Consider the following 18,970-nt stretch of genomic DNA (forward strand, 5'->3'; position numbering starts at 1 on the left):
GCTCCCCGCACTAGCCCTGAGGTGCGTGTTACTAATCTGACGCATCCAAAGCCAGCCCCACGCATCAGGCCTCTAGTGCGCCTCCATAGTCCAGTAAGTCCTGTACCTGCTCCTCGCACTCTCCTTTCAGTGCGCAGCCATAACCCGGTAAAGCCAGTGCCTGCTGTGAGCACTCAGCCATTAGTATGTCCTGTTCCTGCTCCCCGCACTAGCCCTGAGGTGCGTGTTCCTAGCCTGGCGCTTCCTAAGCCAGCCCCACGCACCAGGCCTCCAGTGCGCCTGCCCAGCCCAGTACATCCTGTTCCTGCTCCCCGCACTCGCCCTGAGGTGCGTGTTACTAGTCTGGCGCCTCCAAAGCCAGCCCCACGCAGCAGGCCTCCAGTGCGCCTGCCCAGCCCAGTAGGTCCTGTTCCTGCTCCTCGCACTCGCCCTCCAGTGCGCCTCCATAACCCGGTACAGCCAGTGCCTGCTGTGAGCACTTGGCCATTAGTGCGTCTTCCCAGTCCGGTGAGACCGATTCCTGCTCCTCGCACTCTCCCTCCAGTGCGCATCCATAACCCGGTACAGCCAGTGCCTGCTGTGAGCACTCGGCATTCAGCGGTGGTCTGCAAACCAGAGCCTTCAGTGGTGGTCTGCAACCCAGAGCCTTTAGCGATGGTCTGCAACCCAGAGCCTTTAGCGGTGGTCTGCAACCCAGAGCCTTTAGCGGTGGTCTGCAGCCCAGAGCTTTTAGCGGTGGTCTGCAACCCAGAGCCTTCAGCGGTGGTCTGCAACCCAGAGCCTTCAGCGGCGGTCTGCAGCCCAGAGCCTTCAGCGGCGGTCTGCAGCCCAGAGCCTTCAGCGGCGGTCTGCAGCCCAGAGTCTTCAACGGCAGTCTGCAGCCCAGAGTCTTCAGCGTCGGTTGGCGGTCCGAAGCCTCTGGTGATGATCAATGGTCTGGTTCCTCCGGACATACAGAAGCGGGGGGATCAGCGGGCGGTGGGAGTATTACGCCCGGAACCTGAGCCGCCGCCATAGACATTTTTTCACCCTCCCTTCCCTCCCTTTATGTTTGGGGTTGTTTTTGTGGGTTTCTTTGTTTAGTTTTGCATTTGGAGTCTGCACCTTTGGGGGGGGGGGGGGAATACTGTCACACTGGGGTGTTTTTGTGTTTGTTCTATGTTATCTATTTCTATGTTTGAGTTTCTAGTTTATCTATTTCTATGAGGTTTATTGGTTTGACCTTCAGTTGGAGGCAGCTGTTCCTCATTGCCTCTAATTGGAGGTCATATTTAGTAGGGGTGTTTCTCATGTTGTTTTGTGGGTAGTTGTTTCCTGGGTAGTTGTTTCCTGTTTAGTGTATGTTCACCTGACGGAACTGTTGTCGGTCGTTTTGTTGTTTTTGTATTTAGTGTTTCATTGAAAGTAAATTATGAGCACTTCACACGCCGGGCCTTGGTCCGTTTGTACGACGCTCGTTACACTATGGGGCATTGCTTGTAGATTGATGAGGGGAAAAAACTATTTAATCCATTTTAGAATAAGGGTGTAACGTAACAAAATGTGGAAAAAGTCAGGGTGTCTAAATGCTTTTCCGAATGCATTATATACAGGGGACTGAGACTATTATTCATCTCTGATGTGTCATTTGCCCTGCGTAGAAATGAAGATGTATATAGATTTCAAAAGTGTCTATTTTGATAGTCACAATACTCTTGTATACATGTCAATATATTCTGCATGTCAATATATTCCCCATGTCAATATATTCTACATGTCAATACATTGTACTTTAAAAAAATTATTGTGTGTTTTTATTTTATATGACATAGTATTACTGCAACATTGAGGAAGAGCATCCAAGCAATCATTTCACTGTGCTGTTTACACCTGTTGTATTCTGTGCAACTGACAGATACACTGATTGGATCTGAAATAGTTGCCAATTTGGCAAATAGAAGGTCTAAATATCCATTTGAGCCAGAATCATGGAAGAGGAATGACATTAAGGTCTGAAAGGCATGAAGATTATGATCACTTGCTCAAAACATTTAAATAGCTATGTTCACCTACACACAGGGGAGAAAGACCAGACTACTGCAATTATTTGTGTTTTGGTTACCAGTAAATACAAATCCCCTCCCGAATGGGGCAACCTCAGAGCAGACTCTTACCCTGGGCAATAGCGTAACCCTTAATGTCAATCCCTGATGTATGATGACTGTATTAATATATGTTATGTTTTCTATCAGTGTACTGTAGGATAACCACCTTTGAACCTCAAGATGATGCTCATGATAGTCGTAGTCACTGTGCTGATTCACTGCCATGCTGATTGTCTGTGGTTAAAGTCACCATATGACAGAAAAACACATTGAACAATGTAATACAACTCAAACCATCAAGAGAGTGCTAACTACAGCAGTTCAATCTCAACGCAGCAGATGAAGACACATTTAGAGAGTGCTAACTACAGCAATTCAATCTCAACGCAGCAGATGAAGACACATTTAGAGAGTGCTAACTACAGCAGTTCAATCTCAACGCAGCTGATGAAGACACATTAAGAGAGTGCTAACTACAGCAGTTCAATCTCAATGCAGCACATAAACTCACATTTCTGGTTTAATGTATATGCTGATGTGGTGATGATGACTATGTAATGACACACATTCCTGAAAGTAAGAAAAGGTGTGTACATTTGTAACTGTGTGAAATTTGAGACATTCTTATAACATGGGTAGGGCTCCTTTTAAAAGCCCTGGCATCCTTTCGTTACTTACAGTACTGCAGTACTACAACAAGCAACTCAATCCACTTACCAACACAACCACGTGAGAGACAGCTTCAATGGGTTTTGGTAAGTCAACTAACACTGCTCATTGCAAGATTTCTGATCAAATTCAGATGCTAAAAAATGTGACTATTGCATTGTCAAGGTAGCCTAAGTCATGTTTAGTGACAGAGGGTAATATAGTACAGTGAATGGGTAATTGGGTGACTTGACTTGTAGAATGGAACATTTTCTTACAAAGAAAGATCATCCTTGTTGGTGTTTGTTCATCTGTTAAACAGTGGCGCTTCTAGACCATTTCAACTGGGGGGGGCAAGCTGGGGCCAGTTGTACTGTTAGAGGGGCCAGTTACATTAGACGTTATTGTTGTCATATTGCTTTCTTCACTGCATTGCAGGCATTAGCAGGCAAAAGACCATGTTCTTAATCATCATCACTGTCCAATAACGGATGTAAAAAAATTATGATAGCAAAAATTTGTTATGTAAAAATTATTTCATACTCCACATTTAGGGGGGCCACAAGGGGGTCCAAAATTGATGAACAAATAAGGTTTTAAATGTAAGATGGCTAAATAAAGAGCACAATTATTGATCATTATTATATTATTATTTGTGCCCTAGTCCTATAAAAGCTCTTTGTCACTTCCCACGAGCCGGTTTATGACAAAAACTCACACTCATTCTTATGTTTAATAAATACATTGTATAGTGTGTATGTGGCAGGCTTACAATGATGGCAAAAAATAACATTTGAGAGTGCGCTGCCTTTGGTGCTAGAGGGGGTAACAGATGGAGGTTGAATGTTTGAAGGGGTACGGGACTATAAAAAATTTGGGAACCACTGGCATAGATAACACTAGCAAAGAAGAAAAATAGATGTTTCACTTGAATTATTGTCATAGGTTCCTCATACCATTTCATACTGGCCCAAGGCTGTCTTTTACATAGAGATCATATTACATTCTAATTCCTAAGTCTATGGTCTTTTGCCTATTTCTTTCTGCATATTTATTCTGCATTTTGCATGGTGAAAGGCTACAAGTGTTTTTTCTATCCAGTGATCTAAACTAGCCCAACTGATAGTGTTTCTGCTATGTTGCTGTCAGGCAAAAATGTGACCAACAAACATTGGGCAAGACAACATCAAACACAGAAACAGACACCCACACTAGAAAACATAAAAGTTGTATTATCAGGAAAAATAGAAAAGCAGGATTTTAACTAAGGGATAATTCAGTTTCAAATGAAAAATGATTTATCTATATATGTATTAATTTCATTCTTTCTTGAAGACGTTGGTAAAGTAGATCTCAACTGTGAGAAGAACAACACAGCCCACAAAACCAATGACATCTCAGTGAACAGACTGATAGTCAGGAGAGGCCAGTCCTTCCTGGTCACCTTTGAACTCCATGGCCCCTCCAGGCCCACAACAGACTTACTGGAGCTGATGGTGGAGACAGGTGAGCTATCTAGAATAGAAAATAGAATAACTTTATTTATCTCTGCTATTTATCAGGGCTGTTTGTATTAAAAGTTTCCCGGACCCAGATTATGCTAGTCCTGGACTAAAACACACTAGGATGGATCGAGGCTAGGGTAGGGAAATCGGCCCTATGTTAGTCCCCTTTGACAAGACAGACACGTGCAGTAATAATGACATTGGAACAAATCCTTGTATGCATTTTACATACCTGAGTTGGGGTCAATTCTATCTTATCTAAAAACTGAATTGCACTAATGACAGGACTTGAGATACCTCCACTTGTAATGTATATGTACTCCTGACATCAACGTTAAGCTGTCAGAAAATATTGAATCTTATTGGACAAATACATTGAGTGTACAAAACATTAGGAACACCTGCTCTTTCCATGATATAGACAGACCAGGTGAATCCTGGTGAAAGCTATGATCCCTAATTGAATCCACTTCAATCAGTGTAGATGAAAGAGAAGAGACAGGTTAAAGGATTTTTAAGCCTTGAGACAACTGAGACATGGATTGTGTATGCGTGTCATTCAGAGGGTGAATGGGCAAGACAATAGATTTAAGTGCCTTTGAACAGGGTATGGTAGTAGGTGCCAAGCGCACCGGTTTGAGTGTGTCAAGAACTGCAATGCTGCTGGGTTTTTCACACTCAACAGTTTCCCATGTGTATCAAGAATGGACCTCCAGCTAACTTGACACAACTGTGAGAAGCATTGGCGTCAACATGGACCAGAATCTCTGAGGAACGCTTTCAACACCATGTAGTGTTCATGCCCCGGAGAATTGAGGCTGTTCTGAGGGAAAATGGGGACTAGTAATTTTTTGTACTCCCAGTGTATCACTGTTTCTGAAAGTTTTCATCAATTTCATTCCTACTGAACACAACCCACAACATCCTCTGTTCTCCATCCAGGGCCCCAGCCTTCGGAGGCATTGGGGACCAGGTCAGTGTTCAGGCTACCTGAGGGCTGTGGGAAGGGTTCCTCCTGGAAGGTCAAGGTTCACCAGGGCTCAGTGCTCCTGGAAGGCTCAATCACCCTGGACATCACCAGCCCAGCAGATGCCCCAGTGGGAGAGTACAGCCTGTCTGTAAAGACCAGCGCCACCGCCTCAGTGGGCAGCAGCCTGGGCAAGCTCCTTCTGCTGTTTAATCCCTGGTGCAAAGGTAAACACAATTCAATTCAAAACAACTTTATTATAACTCATGGGGAATTCTGGGACAATGAATTCACTTCCTGTGAACGAGATTTGAGAGTATGGTAAAGCATATGTAATACTTTAGATTGGAGTTTAAAGCATTCGTAAAAATGTTAACTAGAACTGTGATAAATTCACTTTTTTAAATCACAGAAAGGACAACAAATGCTGTGACTGCATCAATACAGCCATGGTAACACACAGTCAATATTTGATACAGTATCCAGAGGGTGTCAAATGCTGTATTCCTGAATGTTCTCATCAGTTTAAAAGCTGGAAATGGCTAACTTTAACAGAGATTGTTGTAACCCATGTCGCTGTATGGGTTGGAAAGATGCCTCATAACTGTTTTGGGACATAATAGACACACAGATACAAACAATGGGCCACAACATCCAGAGCCACATTATATGAATGACAGTCTGTGGTTATGAATGCTGTTCTCTAATATCAAAGTGGTGGCATTGCTGTTGAAACCATGTGATGAGTTCATTGGTAGCACAGCCTGGTAGCACAGCTTGGTAGCACAGCCTGGTAGCACACCCTGGTAGCACAGGTTGGTAGCACAGCTTGGTAGCACAGCATTTTAGCACAGCTTGGTAGCACAGCCTGGTAGCACAGCTTGGTAGCACAGCATTTTAGCACAGCTTGGTAGTACAGCCTATTAGCACAGCCTGGTAGCACAGCCTGGTAGCACAGCCATTTGGCACAGCCTGGTAGCTCAGCTTGGTAGCACAGCCTGGTAGCACAGCTTGGTAGCACAGCCTTGCAGCACACCCTGGTAGCACAGCCTATTAGCACGGCTTGGTAGTGCAGCCTGGTAGCACAGCCTATTAGCACGGCTTGGTAGTGCAGCTTGGTAGCATAGCCTATTAGCATGGCTTGGTAGCACAACCTGGTAGCACAGCCTTGCAGCACGGCTTGGTAGCGCAGCCTGGTAGCACAGCCTATTAGCACGGCTTGGTGGTGCAGCCTGGTAGCACAGCTTGGTAGCATAGCCTATTAGCATGGCTTGGTAGCACAACCTGGTAGCACAGCTTGGTAGCACATCCTGGTAACAGCTTTGTAACATTCTGGTAACAAAGCCTGCTAACATCCTGGTATTAAAGTCTGGTAACATACTGGTAACACAGCTTGGTAACACTACATTCTAGCATGGGAGACAGTGGTCATAACACAGTAACAGCATGATAACATGTTAAAGTTACTTGCAATTTAAACCTTGTCCAGATACCCTTTCATTTCAGTTTGTATAATAATGTATTTTTTATTTATCCAGTCAAGTCAGTGGAACAAATTCTTATAATTCAGGTTTTTAAAACGGCTGTATTTTGTTGCGGGCTGTAGAGGACTGGGTGCATCTACCTGAAGAGGAGGAGAGGCAGGAGTATGTGATGAGAGAACAAGGCCTGGTGTACAAAGGTTCTGACAAATACATCAGCTCTATGGCGTGGAACTTCGGACAGGTACACAGAACAAACAATACAGTATTGTACAGTTGAAAAGTACTAGCTAGCTGCTTATAACATATAGGGCTTGTTTCCTGGACACAGATTAAATATATTCCTCAACTAAAAAGCAAACTCAATGGAGAATCTCCCTCCCAAATTATTTTTACTCTAGAGAAGTCCAGGACTAATCTGTTGTCCAGGAAACCGACCTTAAATGTCACACGATATCTTAGTCTACGTGATTGGCTAGAGTCCTGCGTGGCTCCATTGGTAAAGAATGGCTCTTGCAACGCAAGGGTTGTGGTGTTCGATTACCGCGGGAGACCAATACGAACATTTATTCACTCAATACTGTAAGTCGCTCTGGATAAGAGCGTCTGTTAAATTACAAAATTGTAAGTTAGTATAGACAAGACATTTTAGAAATTGTTGTAGGGTTGCTAGCTAACCTGCCCAAATGTATTGTTTCTCCAGTTTGAAGACGATATAGTGGACATTTGCCTGAAGCTGCTTGATGTGAATCCCAAGTGTCTGTGTGACCCCGCGAACGACTTCTCTGCTCGTTGCAACCCCATCTATGTCAGTAGGGTGGTCAGTGCCATGGTAAGATTGGAGATCTGACCCACACTAGTAACAGTGACAACATTATTGAACCCTACTAGTAACAGTGAACAGGTTTCCATCCAACCTTTTTATGCGAGTAAAGTACATGTCAGATAAAACATTTCATGACATTTCATGAAAGTGCTGATGGAAAATGTGTCAGTCAGCTTTACAAATGTTGACAAAACAAAATGCACAAGACAAGTCGGTAAATTAATTATGAGAGAAATGTTGGTGGAAATGCTTTTATGCGCAAATATTGATTTAATAACCATCATATCGAAGTAAACTTGGAATCACGCAATGACATCTTGTGTGGTCGTCCCACTATGACTCATCGGGAAAGCATGCCGTTTATTAGGCTACAGATAAATAAATTAATGATGAAGTTCACAGGGTGGTGAATGTGCAAGGTGATGAGCTTGATATTTCTTTCTACTAAATATTGAGGGCCTTATTCTGGTAACATGATCCTCGATGCTTGGCTGCCGTTTGACAAATAAAACATAATCTTATCATGTTGGCTATAGTGCATTCGGAAAGTATTCAGACCTTTGACAATTTCTACATTTTGTTACGTTACAGCTTTATTCTAAAATGTGACCAACCGCCTCGATCTTATGTAGCAAAATGTGATTATTATTCGTTTTTTTTCTTTGGATAAAGGTAGAGACTCAGAGACAGAAAATGGGATATCATACACTGCAGTTGAGGAACAATGGGGAAATAATCTGCTTTGAAACCTCACTTTTGAGAAAATAGCCCTTGAATGTTTTGGTACACCTACTGGAGAGCTCTTCTACATCCATTCAGCATCGGTCACATCCTCATAAGCCTTAGCCCCGTTCATCTCTTTAAGGATTCATATGTGAGGCCATGTGGTAAACACACGCTATAGGTTCCTGACTTTTCCCGTGGCTAAACCAACTAGGCTCGTAATTTGACAATTGTATTCATATTTATGGATGGAATACAAGTTTCTAATTAAGGCAAATGAAAGTTCACATGTTCTAGAAGGAATTTCTGCCAATAAACATATTTAGATAAAAAATGTATGTTTACGTTGAAATGCTGCTCCTGTGAAGTAAGTGATGTACGACAAAAAAAGTACATTTAATGGAAACACATCTCTGGTGGGAAAATGCGCATATTGTTTTTATGCTTTTATGATTTTAGAATATTCACATGAATATCTGTCGCCACTTGGATGGAAATCCTAGCTAGTGACAACATTATTGTTTTAACATTGACAACATTATTAAACCCATCTAGTAACAGTGACAACATTATTAAACCCATCTAGTAACAGTGACAATATTATTAAACCCATCTAGTAACCGTGACAACATTATTGAACCCCACTAGTAACTGTGACAACATTATTAAACCCATCTAGTAACAGTAACATTCTTTAAATCATCATAAGCTCATAGTTCTGTATAAACAGCACAAGAAAATACATTGGTTAATTTCTGGAACATCATCTAGCCCTGTTCACTATAAATGGTTCCAGTGCCACTAATTAAGGTGTTGTTACACATATAGGACTGGTTTCCCGGACCCAGATTAAATCTAGTCCTGGACTAAAAATAACTTTCCACACTGAACATGCTTTTTAGTCCAAGGCTATGCTCAATCTAGATCCAGGAAAGCAACTACATTTTAGATAGTACAAAAACACATTCACTCAGCCAAATGACAGTTCTGAAATCTAATTTTAACATTATTGTCCTTGCCCAGATCAACGCTAACGATGACAGAGGTGTCCTGATGGGGCGGTGGGATGGTCGATACGATGGTGGCATGTCCCCCACTCACTGGAACGGTAGTGTTGAGGTACTAAGGAGGTGGCTCAAAAATGGCAGCAATCCAGTCAAGTATGGCCAGTGTTGGGTGTTCGCCGCTGTAATGTGCACAGGTAGGCTATCACTGTCCAATCGCTCTTCAATTATTATTTTAGTCAATCAATCAATACAATGTTATTTAAATAGAACTGACTATTGCATGCGCTCAGACCCAGGGCTGTGATAGGTTTTTGAGAAGGATGGCAAGATTACCCACCACCTCTGATCAGAGGAGAGAGGCTGCGTGTCAATGCCTTGGATGTGCTTATTTTAGTTAACCAGTATTCTTTGAATGTGTTGTTTTAGTTAACCAGTATGCCTGAAATGTATTTCCTTGTCAGTACTGAGGTGTTTGGGAATCCCATGTCGAGTGGTTTCCAATTTTCAGTCAGCCCACGACACCGACAAAAACCTGATAATTGACGACTTCTTCTCCGACTATGGAGTCAGACCCAAACAGAGCCCCGACAGTGTATGGTAAGTGTAACATGAGGTCATTGTGGCTATAGTATGAAGAGTGATGCCAATAGCATGAAGTTTTGAAGACTGGTGTTTCTGCTCAGGAACTACCATGTGTGGGTGGAGGCCTGGATGAGACGGCCCGATCTCTCAGCAGGCTCCTTATACGATGGCTGGCAGGTTGTGGACCCCACCCCCCAGGAGAAAAGCACTGGTACGGTCCAACTTCCATCTCATCTCACACCATCTTACATAATAACACACTTCTGGAGGTTGTATGTACTGTATGTTGTGTTACTGTGCAGATGGTTCTGAGTTCGTGTCCTGGGTCTGGGAGACATGAAGGGAACTCCCTGTTATACACTCATGTTGTTTTCTCTTCCCCTCCCCCAGATGTTTACTGCTGCGGCCCTGCTCCAGTCAAGGCAATACTGCAGGGTCACGTTGACCTCAAATACGATGTGCCCTTTGTCTTCGCCGAAGTCAACGCCGACCGTGTAACCTGGATGGTGTTAGCTAACGGCTCCAAGAAAAAGATCTCCACGGACAGTGTGTCCGTAGGCCAGAACATCAGCACCAAGGCAGTGGGCAGTGACAAGAGAGTGGACATCACGGCCAACTATAAACATGCAGAGGGTTGGTATTGAATGAACCGAGAGTCTGACTATATCAAGGTTGAACTGTTATCAATTGATTTCGGAAATAATGCAACGTTGCAGGAGTTATACCTATCTTAAGGGTATAAGCATATTTTATATATTTGAGAACTATGGTTGGTCTGGGAAATAGTTCTGTACTTTTTTAAGAGATGATTCAGAATGGTGCTGTGTCCACCTTTCACAATAATTCTCCATGGTGAGTGAGAGCAACTGCTTGAGTCACCAGGAACTCATCCAAAATGTCACACATTTCAAACAGGCACGGAAAAGGAAAGGGATGTGTACAATCTAGCTGTGAAAAGAGTCAACATACCCGAAGAGAATTCAAACGTGATCCATGACGGCAAACCTGGCGTTTCCATGAAGATCGTGGAGCTGACCAAGCCGGTCAGCGGCAAAGATATCGACCTCAAGCTTATACTGAACAGCAACGACAGTGAGACTCGGACACTAGTGATCAATGTCAACGTTCAGGCCATGAGATACACCGGGATCCCATCCTCCCAGATACAGACCGAATTGAAAGAACTGAAGCTCCTTCCCAACCAAGGTAGAGTGAAAATGTTCCAAACTCTTTCTGTGAGTAGGCCTACAAGGTTTAACTATCACAGTAGTGCACACAGGGAGGCATTTACATCACAGAACAAAGGGAACTGAAACACTTAACAAAACCAAAAGCACATTGCAGCTATTCACCTTTAGAATTCTTTGTCAACATCCTTGGTATGACGCATATATCAATCTCAGTGATTGATTTCGACAAAAAAGTGGTGTGTTTCAGGAGTGCATATAGTTAGAGTTTAACTGGTCAATTTAACAAAGCTGTAAATTCTCATGTATAGCTGCCATAGCGTTGTAGCAAATCGACTGACTAACTCTTATGGCTGTCAGGTTGCTAACGTTGTACTGAGGACACAACAGAATGTTAGGGTTGCTAATGTGGTACTGAGGACGCTACAGAATGTTAGGGTTGCTAATGTTGTACTGAGGATGCTACAGAATGTTAGGGTTGCTAATGTTGTACTGAGGATGCTACAGAATGTTAGGGTTGCTAATGTTGTACTGTGGACACCACAGAATGTTAGGGTTGCTAATGTGGTACTGAGGATGCTACAGAATGTTAGGGTTGCTAACCTTGTACTGAGGACACAACAGAATGTTAGGGTTGCTAATGTGGTACTGAGGACGGTACAGAATGTTAGGGTTGCTAATTTGGTACTGAGGACGCTTCAGAATGTTAGGGTTGCTAACGTTGTACTGAGGACACAACAGAATGTTAGGGATACTAATGTGGTACTGAGGACGCTACAGAATGTTAGGGTTGCTAATGTTGTACTGAGGACAACACAGAATGTTAACGTTTGTGATACCTTGACAATCAAATGCATTGTCTCTGTTGGCAGATCTGACTATACCCATCCACATCCCCTTCTCTGTGTACGGTGAGAAAATGCGGGAGAGCAACAGCATCAAGGTTTCGGCTGTGGTCACAGACAAGGACAAGAGTGAGGCAGTTTACATCACAGAGAAAGACCTTGTGCCAGAGAGCCCTTCGCTCACCATCAAAGTGAGTACTGCATATTCCCAACATTGTCATTTCGCAGTCTGTCAGATCCTTAACTTCTATGGGCTAGGTGGGACGTTAGCTTCCCACTCTATTCAACAGCCAGTGGAATCGCGTGGTGCGAAATATAAATACCTCAAAAATGCAATAATTTCAATATTTCAAACATACGACTATTTTACACCATTTGATAAGACTCTCGTTAATCTAACCACATTGTCCGATTTCAAAAAGGCTTTACAGCGAAAGCAAAACATTAGATCATGTTAGGAGAGTACATAGACACAAATAACCAAACAGCCATTTTTCAAGCAAGCATATATGTCACAAAAACCCAAAACACAGCTAAATGCAGCACTAACCTTTGATAATCTTCATCAGATGACACTCCTATGACATTATGTTATACAATACATGCATGTTTTGTTCAATCAAGTTCATATCTATATAAAAAAAAAGCTTTTTACATTGGCGTGTGATGTTCAGAATTTGTATTCCCACGGAAAACATCCGGTGAATTTACTAAATTACTCATGATAAACGTTGACAAAATACATAACAATTATTTTAAGAATTATAGATACAGAACTCCTTTATGCAATCGCTATGTCAGATTTTAAAATAGCTTTTCGGCGAAAGCACATTTTGCAATATTCTGAGTACATAGCTCAGCCATCACGGCTAGCTAATTTGACACCCGCCAAGTTCGGGGCAACCTAAAGTCAGAATTACTATTAGAAAAATTGGATTATCTTTGCTGTTCTTCATCAGAATGCACTCCCAGGACTGCTACTTCCACAACAAATGTTGTTTTTGTTCCAAATAATCCATAGTTATGTGCAAATACCCCCGTTTAGTTCATGCGTTCAGGTCACTATCCAAAGGTTAACGCGGAAGCGGATTTCGAGAAAAAAAAATTCAAAATGTTCCATTAACAAACTTAGTAGCATGTCAAACGCTGTTTAAAATCAATTTTTATGGTATTTTTCTCGTGAAATAGCGATAATATTCCAACCGGACAATACTGTATTCATTCAAAGAGGAAAATAAAAAATGGCGAGGTCTTGTGAAAGCGCATATCCATTCACTTTGTCCTCAGGCAGACCACTGACAAACTGAGTTACTATACTTTTCCCAGAGACAGGAGACGCCCCAATCCGCTTTCTGGCGGCTTTAGAGAGCCAATGGAAGCCTTAGAAAGTGCAACATAACCCCACGGATACTGTAGTTTCGATAGACAAGCAAAAGGAGAACTACAAAATCGCAGACAGGCCACTTCCTACTTGGAATCTTCTCAGGTTTTTGCCTGCCATATGAGTTCTGTTATACCCACAGACACCATTCAAACAGTTTTAGAAACTTCAGAGTCTTTTCTATCCAAATCTACTAATAATATGCATATTCTTGTTTCTGGGCAAGAGTAGTAACCAGTTTAAATCGGGTACGTTTTTTATCCGGCCGTGAAAATACTGCGCCCTAATATCAGTAACAGCCATTAAACTGAAGATGGGGTTTATTCAGTGTGATAGTTCCAATATAATATACTATTTAGCAAATGCCTTTCTTCGAATGTGTGCTCTCTTTTAGGCCATTGGATCTGAATTGCAGTATAGTGAAATGACGGCAGAGGTTGTGTTTGAGAACCCTCTATCCGAAGGTCTGAGAAACTGCTTCATAACAGTGACCGGCAGTGGCTTGCTGACTGAAACAATGGAAGCCAGGTAGGTCTTTGTGACATTTCTCTGATGTCTTTACAAGCAAAGTTTCAGTTTGTCATAAAACCTGAATCCATCCCACTGTGCAAAAACCGGTTGAATCAACATTGTTTCCATGTAATTTCAACCAAAAAAATCAGTGTGATGATGTTGAATCAACATGGAAAACTGATTGGATGTGCAAAAAGTAAACTTTTAACCTTTTTTGTTTATTTCTAATTCACATTAGGTGATAAATCAAGCAAATGTAAATCAGAACTAGACGTTGAACTGCCGTCTGTGCCCAGTGAAATGTGTCCAGATTTGAATCCTGGATGTGGACCCAGTTTTTGCCAAGTGGGATGGATTCAGGTTTTATGACAAACCGAAACTTTGCTCGTCAAATTGACAATTTAGCTCTTAATCTCAGAAATCCAGACCTAAAATCTCAGGAAATTGTGTAAAATGCTTGATTAGGTTCTGGGGGAAAATGTTTGACAAAAGATACTAATGAGACTAGCAAAGTCACCAGCCCCCTAAACAGAAACTCTCAGCCAAGCCCCCCTTCTGAAAACTTCCAGCTTGAAATCATTGTCTGAAATCATTGCTTGAAATCCCCACCCACACGTTCAGCACCACCTCCGCCCAGTCCTGATATGTCCAGATATCTAGTGAGGAAACCAAAGCACCGGAACTACGGTTCCTTGTTAGTTGTGGCATCACAGTCTTTTGACAGATGATTCAATACAATTTATGTAACGTAGTCTTTCCAAAAGAGATTATTTAGCTCTTGACTAAACTAGAAAGTACATGCATTCATGGGCTGTTCATGTGGTTAAAGCTTAGAGTTTTTCCATCTGAAATATTTTACACTACCTTGTGTGTTGAAGTTTAGAGATCTAAAGCTGCCTTGAGCTATAATGTTTTTCACGTGTCTCCTCAGAATGCCTTTGCTAAAACAAGGGCAACGACTACGTGTGACGATGCCCTTTACACCATACAGACCCGGTCCTAAGAAGCTAGTGGCCGGCTTCAACTGTGATCAATTCAGGGACATTAAGGCAAGCTGCAATGTGTACATCAAACCCGTCACCGGTGTTGTCCCCCCACTGCGTAGATAGTAAAGCCCTCGTGAAAATAACTCTAATAACTCAGATAAGTTCTGCAATTTGTACCTTATTTTCCTGTTAAGTCAAATTAGGATATAACGTTAGGCCACCGAGACAGTGTCCAAGTTCTATAATTCTCTGGTAGAATGTCCTGCTTCTTTTTCATCACACACAACCGTTAGCTATTTTCTAGTTATGCTATTTTTGACCCCCAGGCTGTTGATGTCATGCAACCTGTAGTTTTTATGTTTATAGTTTTTCATAAAGCCAATAACAAATTTGATATCAGACGACAATTGAATGTTCATGATGTCACCGCAACAACTGTCGAAACACGTAGTATAAACCAGCCTTTAGTCTTGATGATAGTTTAGTACTTTGCATGTTTAGTACATAGCCTCACATGTGAATCCTTAAAGAGATAGGTGGGGCTAAGGCTTAAGAGGGTGTGAACAATGCTGAATGGGTGCAGACAAAGAAGAGCTCCTCAGTAGTAGTAATAAAACATTCAAGGGTCATTTTCGCAAAAGTGAGATTACAAGTTTTTCAACTTTCAAAGCAGAATTACTTTCCCATTGTTCTTCAACTGTAGTGTATGATATACCGTTTTCTAATTCTGAGTCTCTAGTTTTATCTAATGTAAAAAAAACAATTTCAAATTTTGCTACAGAAGACTAAATCGAGCTGGTCGGTCACACATGAAGAATAAACATTTTCAGGCCTACTGTACATCTTACTGTATAAATGATTGTTGAAAACAAGTGTAACATGGCTTGACTTTGTCTATGTAATTCTCTGTAATTGTGGTGCATGTATTGTTGACTGGTGTGGCTTCTTAATGCATTTTAAATTGTCAAATAAAATAAAATAAAATGCAGAAATATCCTTATTAACTTATTGTTCTTTCAGAATTCAAGTCTGTTACTCTAAGAAAGATTTCCAAACAGGCTTATGCCACTGTTAGCATCTGGCTGTATGTCCCACTAAAATACAAAGCTTCTGGCTGTATGTCATCTGAGATTCCTAAAGATTGGAAAGCTGCCACGGTCACCCCGCTCTTCAAAGGGGGAGACACTCTGACCCAAACTGTTACAGACCTAAATCCATCCTGCCCTGCCTTTCTAAAGTCTTCGAAAGCCAAGTGAACAAACAGATCACCAACCATTTTGAATCCCACCGTACCTTCTCCGCTATGCAATCTGGTTTCCGAGCTGGTCACGGGTGCACCTCAGCCATGCTCATGGTCCTAAACATTATCATGACCGCCATCGATAAAAGACAGTACTATACAGCCGTCTTCATCGACCTGGCCAAGGCTTTCGACTCTGTCAATCACCGTATTCTTCGGCAGACTCAACCTTGGTTTCTCTAATGACTGCCTCGCCTGGTTCACCAACAACTTCTCAGATAGAGTTCAGTGTGTCAAATCGGAGGGCCTGTTGTCCGGACCTCTGGCAGTCTCTACGGGGGTGCCACAGGGTTCAATTCTCGGGCCGACTCTTTTCTCTGTATATATCAATGATGTCGCTCTTGCTGCGGGTGATTCTTTGATCCACCTCTACGCAGATGACACCATTCTGTATACATCTGGCCCTTCTTTGGACACTGTGATAAACCTCAAAACGAGCTTCAACGCCATACAACACTCCTTCCGAGGCCTCCAATTGCTCTTAAATGCTAGTAAAACAAAATGCATGCTCTTCAACCGATCACTGCCTGCACCCGCCTGCCAACTAGCATCACTACTCTGGATGGTTCTGACTTAGAATATGTGGACAACTATAAATGTCTGGCTAGACTGTAAACTCTCCTTACAGACTCACATTAAGCATCTCCAATCCAAAGCTAAATTTAGAATCGGCTTCCTATTTCGCAACAAAGACTCCTTCACTCATGCTGCCAAACATACCCTCGTAAAACTGATTATCCTACCGATACTTGACTTCGGATATTTCATTTACAAAATAGCCTCCAACACTCTACTCAGCAAACTGGATGCAGTCTATCACACTGCTATCCGTTTTGTAACCAAAGCCACATATACTACCCACCACTGTGACCTGTATGCTCTCGTTGGCTGGTCCTCGCTACATATTCAATGCCAAACCCACTGGCTCCAGGTCACCTATAAGTCTTTGCTAGGTAAAGCTCCGCCTTATCTCAGCTCACTGGTCACCATAGCAACACCCACCCATAGCACACGCTCCAGCAGGTATATTTCACTGGTCATACCCAAAGCCAACACCTCCTGTGGCCGCCTTTCCTTCCAGTTCTCTGCTGCCAATGACTGGAACGAATTGCGAAAGTTGGAGACATATCTCCCTCACTAACTTTAAGCGTCAGCTGTCAGGGCAGCTTACCGATCGCTGCAGCTGTACACAGCCCATCTCTAAATAGCCCATCCAACCAACTACCTACCTTATCCCCATATTTGTTTTTCTGCTCTTTTGAACACCAGTATTTCTACTTGCACATCCTAATCTGCACATATATCACTCCAGTGTAAATTGCGAAATTGTATTTACTTCGCCACTATAGGCCTATTTATTGCCTTACCTCCTTACTTAATTTGCAAACACTGTATACAGATTATTCTATTGTGTTATTGACTGTAGGATTGTTTATCCCATTTGTAACTCTGTGTTGTTTTTGTCGCACTGCTTTGCTTTATCTTGGCCAGGTTGCAGTTTTACCTGGTTAAATAAAGGTGAAATAAATCTAATTAAAATAAAATAGAAATAAAAATGTTCCATTGAAATACGAAGCGTCTGGCTGTATGATGTCCCACTAAAATACAAAGCATCTGGCTGTATGATGTCCCACTAAAATACAAAGCATCTGGCTGTATGATGTCCCACTAAAATACAAAGCATCTGGCTGTATGATGTCCCACTAAAATACAAAGCGTCTGGCTGTATGATGTCCCACTAAAATACAAAGCATCTGGCTGTATGATGTCCCACTAAAATACAAAATAAATGTGGTAAAGCCTAAATGAATCTGTAAATATTCATACACTCATGAAGCAAAATGTATGTTTGTCAAATATTTGTCTTGCTGTAATGTAATATATCTTCTGTTAAAATGATGTAGAGCGTGTGTGTACACGAGGGAAGTACACACACTTCAGTAGCATTCAACAAAGTCCCAGTCTATTGAGCTCAAGGTCAGAAAAAAGACCCCCAGTCCTCTTCACACACCTCTTTGTTTTCATTCACCTCATACACACGTACCCACAGTGCCACTCATCATCTAGCTGGGCTCTTGAATCAGAGCTTTTTACTCCATACATTTTCCCTGACACCCAAAAGTACTTGTTACATTTTGAATGTAAAATGGTCCAATTCATGCACTTATCAAGAGAACAACACTGGTCATACCTATCGCCTCTGATCTGGTTGACTCACTAAACACAAATGCTTCATTTGTAAATTGTGTCTGAGTGTCCCCCTGGCTATGAGTAAATCAAAAATTCATAAATATTATGCCGTCTTGTTTGAAATTATTTATAATTTTACTTTTGATACTTAAGTATATTTAAAACCAAATACTTTTTGACTTTTTCTCAAGTAGTATTTTTACTGGGTGACTTTTACTTGAGTCATTTTCTATTAAGGTATCTTCACTTTTACTCAAGTATGACAATTGGGTACTTTTTCCACCACTGCTGGCTACTACTGTCAGACAGTACGATGACAGAACTGGCTACTACTGTCACAGTACAATGGCAGGCAGCGGATAAACAACAGTCTACAGAAAGCCACTAGTTCCTGTTGCATCATGGTTGTAGGCAGGAAGCCAGCCATTGCACCCTCATGAGCGAAATAATGACATCACATCACCGCTCACTTAAACCCTGGCCGTGTCTCAATGTTATTTTCCCCTTTTGTTTTCCGTCAAGGTGACGCTCTTCTCCTCCTTCCTCTACTGGTACACAGCCTTCTCCCTCTCTTCTCCTCCCTCCTCTACTGGTACACAGCCTTCTCCCTCTCTTCTCCTCCCTCTACTGGTACACAGCCTTCTCCCTCTCTTCTCCTTCCTCTACTGGTACACAGCCTTCTCCCTCTCTCTTCTCCTCCCTCCTCTACCGGTACACAGCCTTCTCCCTCTCTCTTCTCCTCCCT

General features: G+C 42.2%; 1 protein-coding gene across 1 annotated transcript; it reads left to right on the forward strand.

Annotated features, from left to right (window-relative positions):
• Positions 1–2,741: 2,741 nt before the first annotated feature.
• LOC115150061 (protein-glutamine gamma-glutamyltransferase 2-like) lies at positions 2,742–15,736 on the forward strand. The gene is made up of 13 exons (XM_029692967.1): positions 2,742–2,839; positions 4,068–4,238; positions 5,180–5,431; positions 6,811–6,929; positions 7,389–7,517; positions 9,258–9,435; positions 9,703–9,838; positions 9,925–10,034; positions 10,214–10,456; positions 10,739–11,029; positions 11,883–12,046; positions 13,631–13,764; positions 14,681–15,736. The coding sequence occupies exons 1-13, from the start codon at positions 2,830–2,832 to the stop codon at positions 14,856–14,858; spliced, it is 2,115 nt and encodes a 704-aa protein (XP_029548827.1). The 5' UTR covers positions 2,742–2,829; the 3' UTR covers positions 14,859–15,736.
• The last annotated feature ends 3,234 nt before the right edge of the window (positions 15,737–18,970 follow it).

The sequence above is a fragment of the Salmo trutta genome, chromosome 16, assembly GCF_901001165.1.
Source record: "Salmo trutta chromosome 16, fSalTru1.1, whole genome shotgun sequence".
NCBI lineage: Eukaryota > Metazoa > Chordata > Actinopteri > Salmoniformes > Salmonidae > Salmo > Salmo trutta.

Coding starts and splice junctions, on each gene's coding strand:
- LOC115150061 (XM_029692967.1), top strand. Junction 5,432..6,810: donor GTTTAATCCCTGGTGCAAAG/GTAAACACAATT, acceptor TGCGGGCTGTAG/AGGACTGGGTGCATCTACCT. Junction 9,839..9,924: donor CAGAGCCCCGACAGTGTATG/GTAAGTGTAACA, acceptor GTTTCTGCTCAG/GAACTACCATGTGTGGGTGG.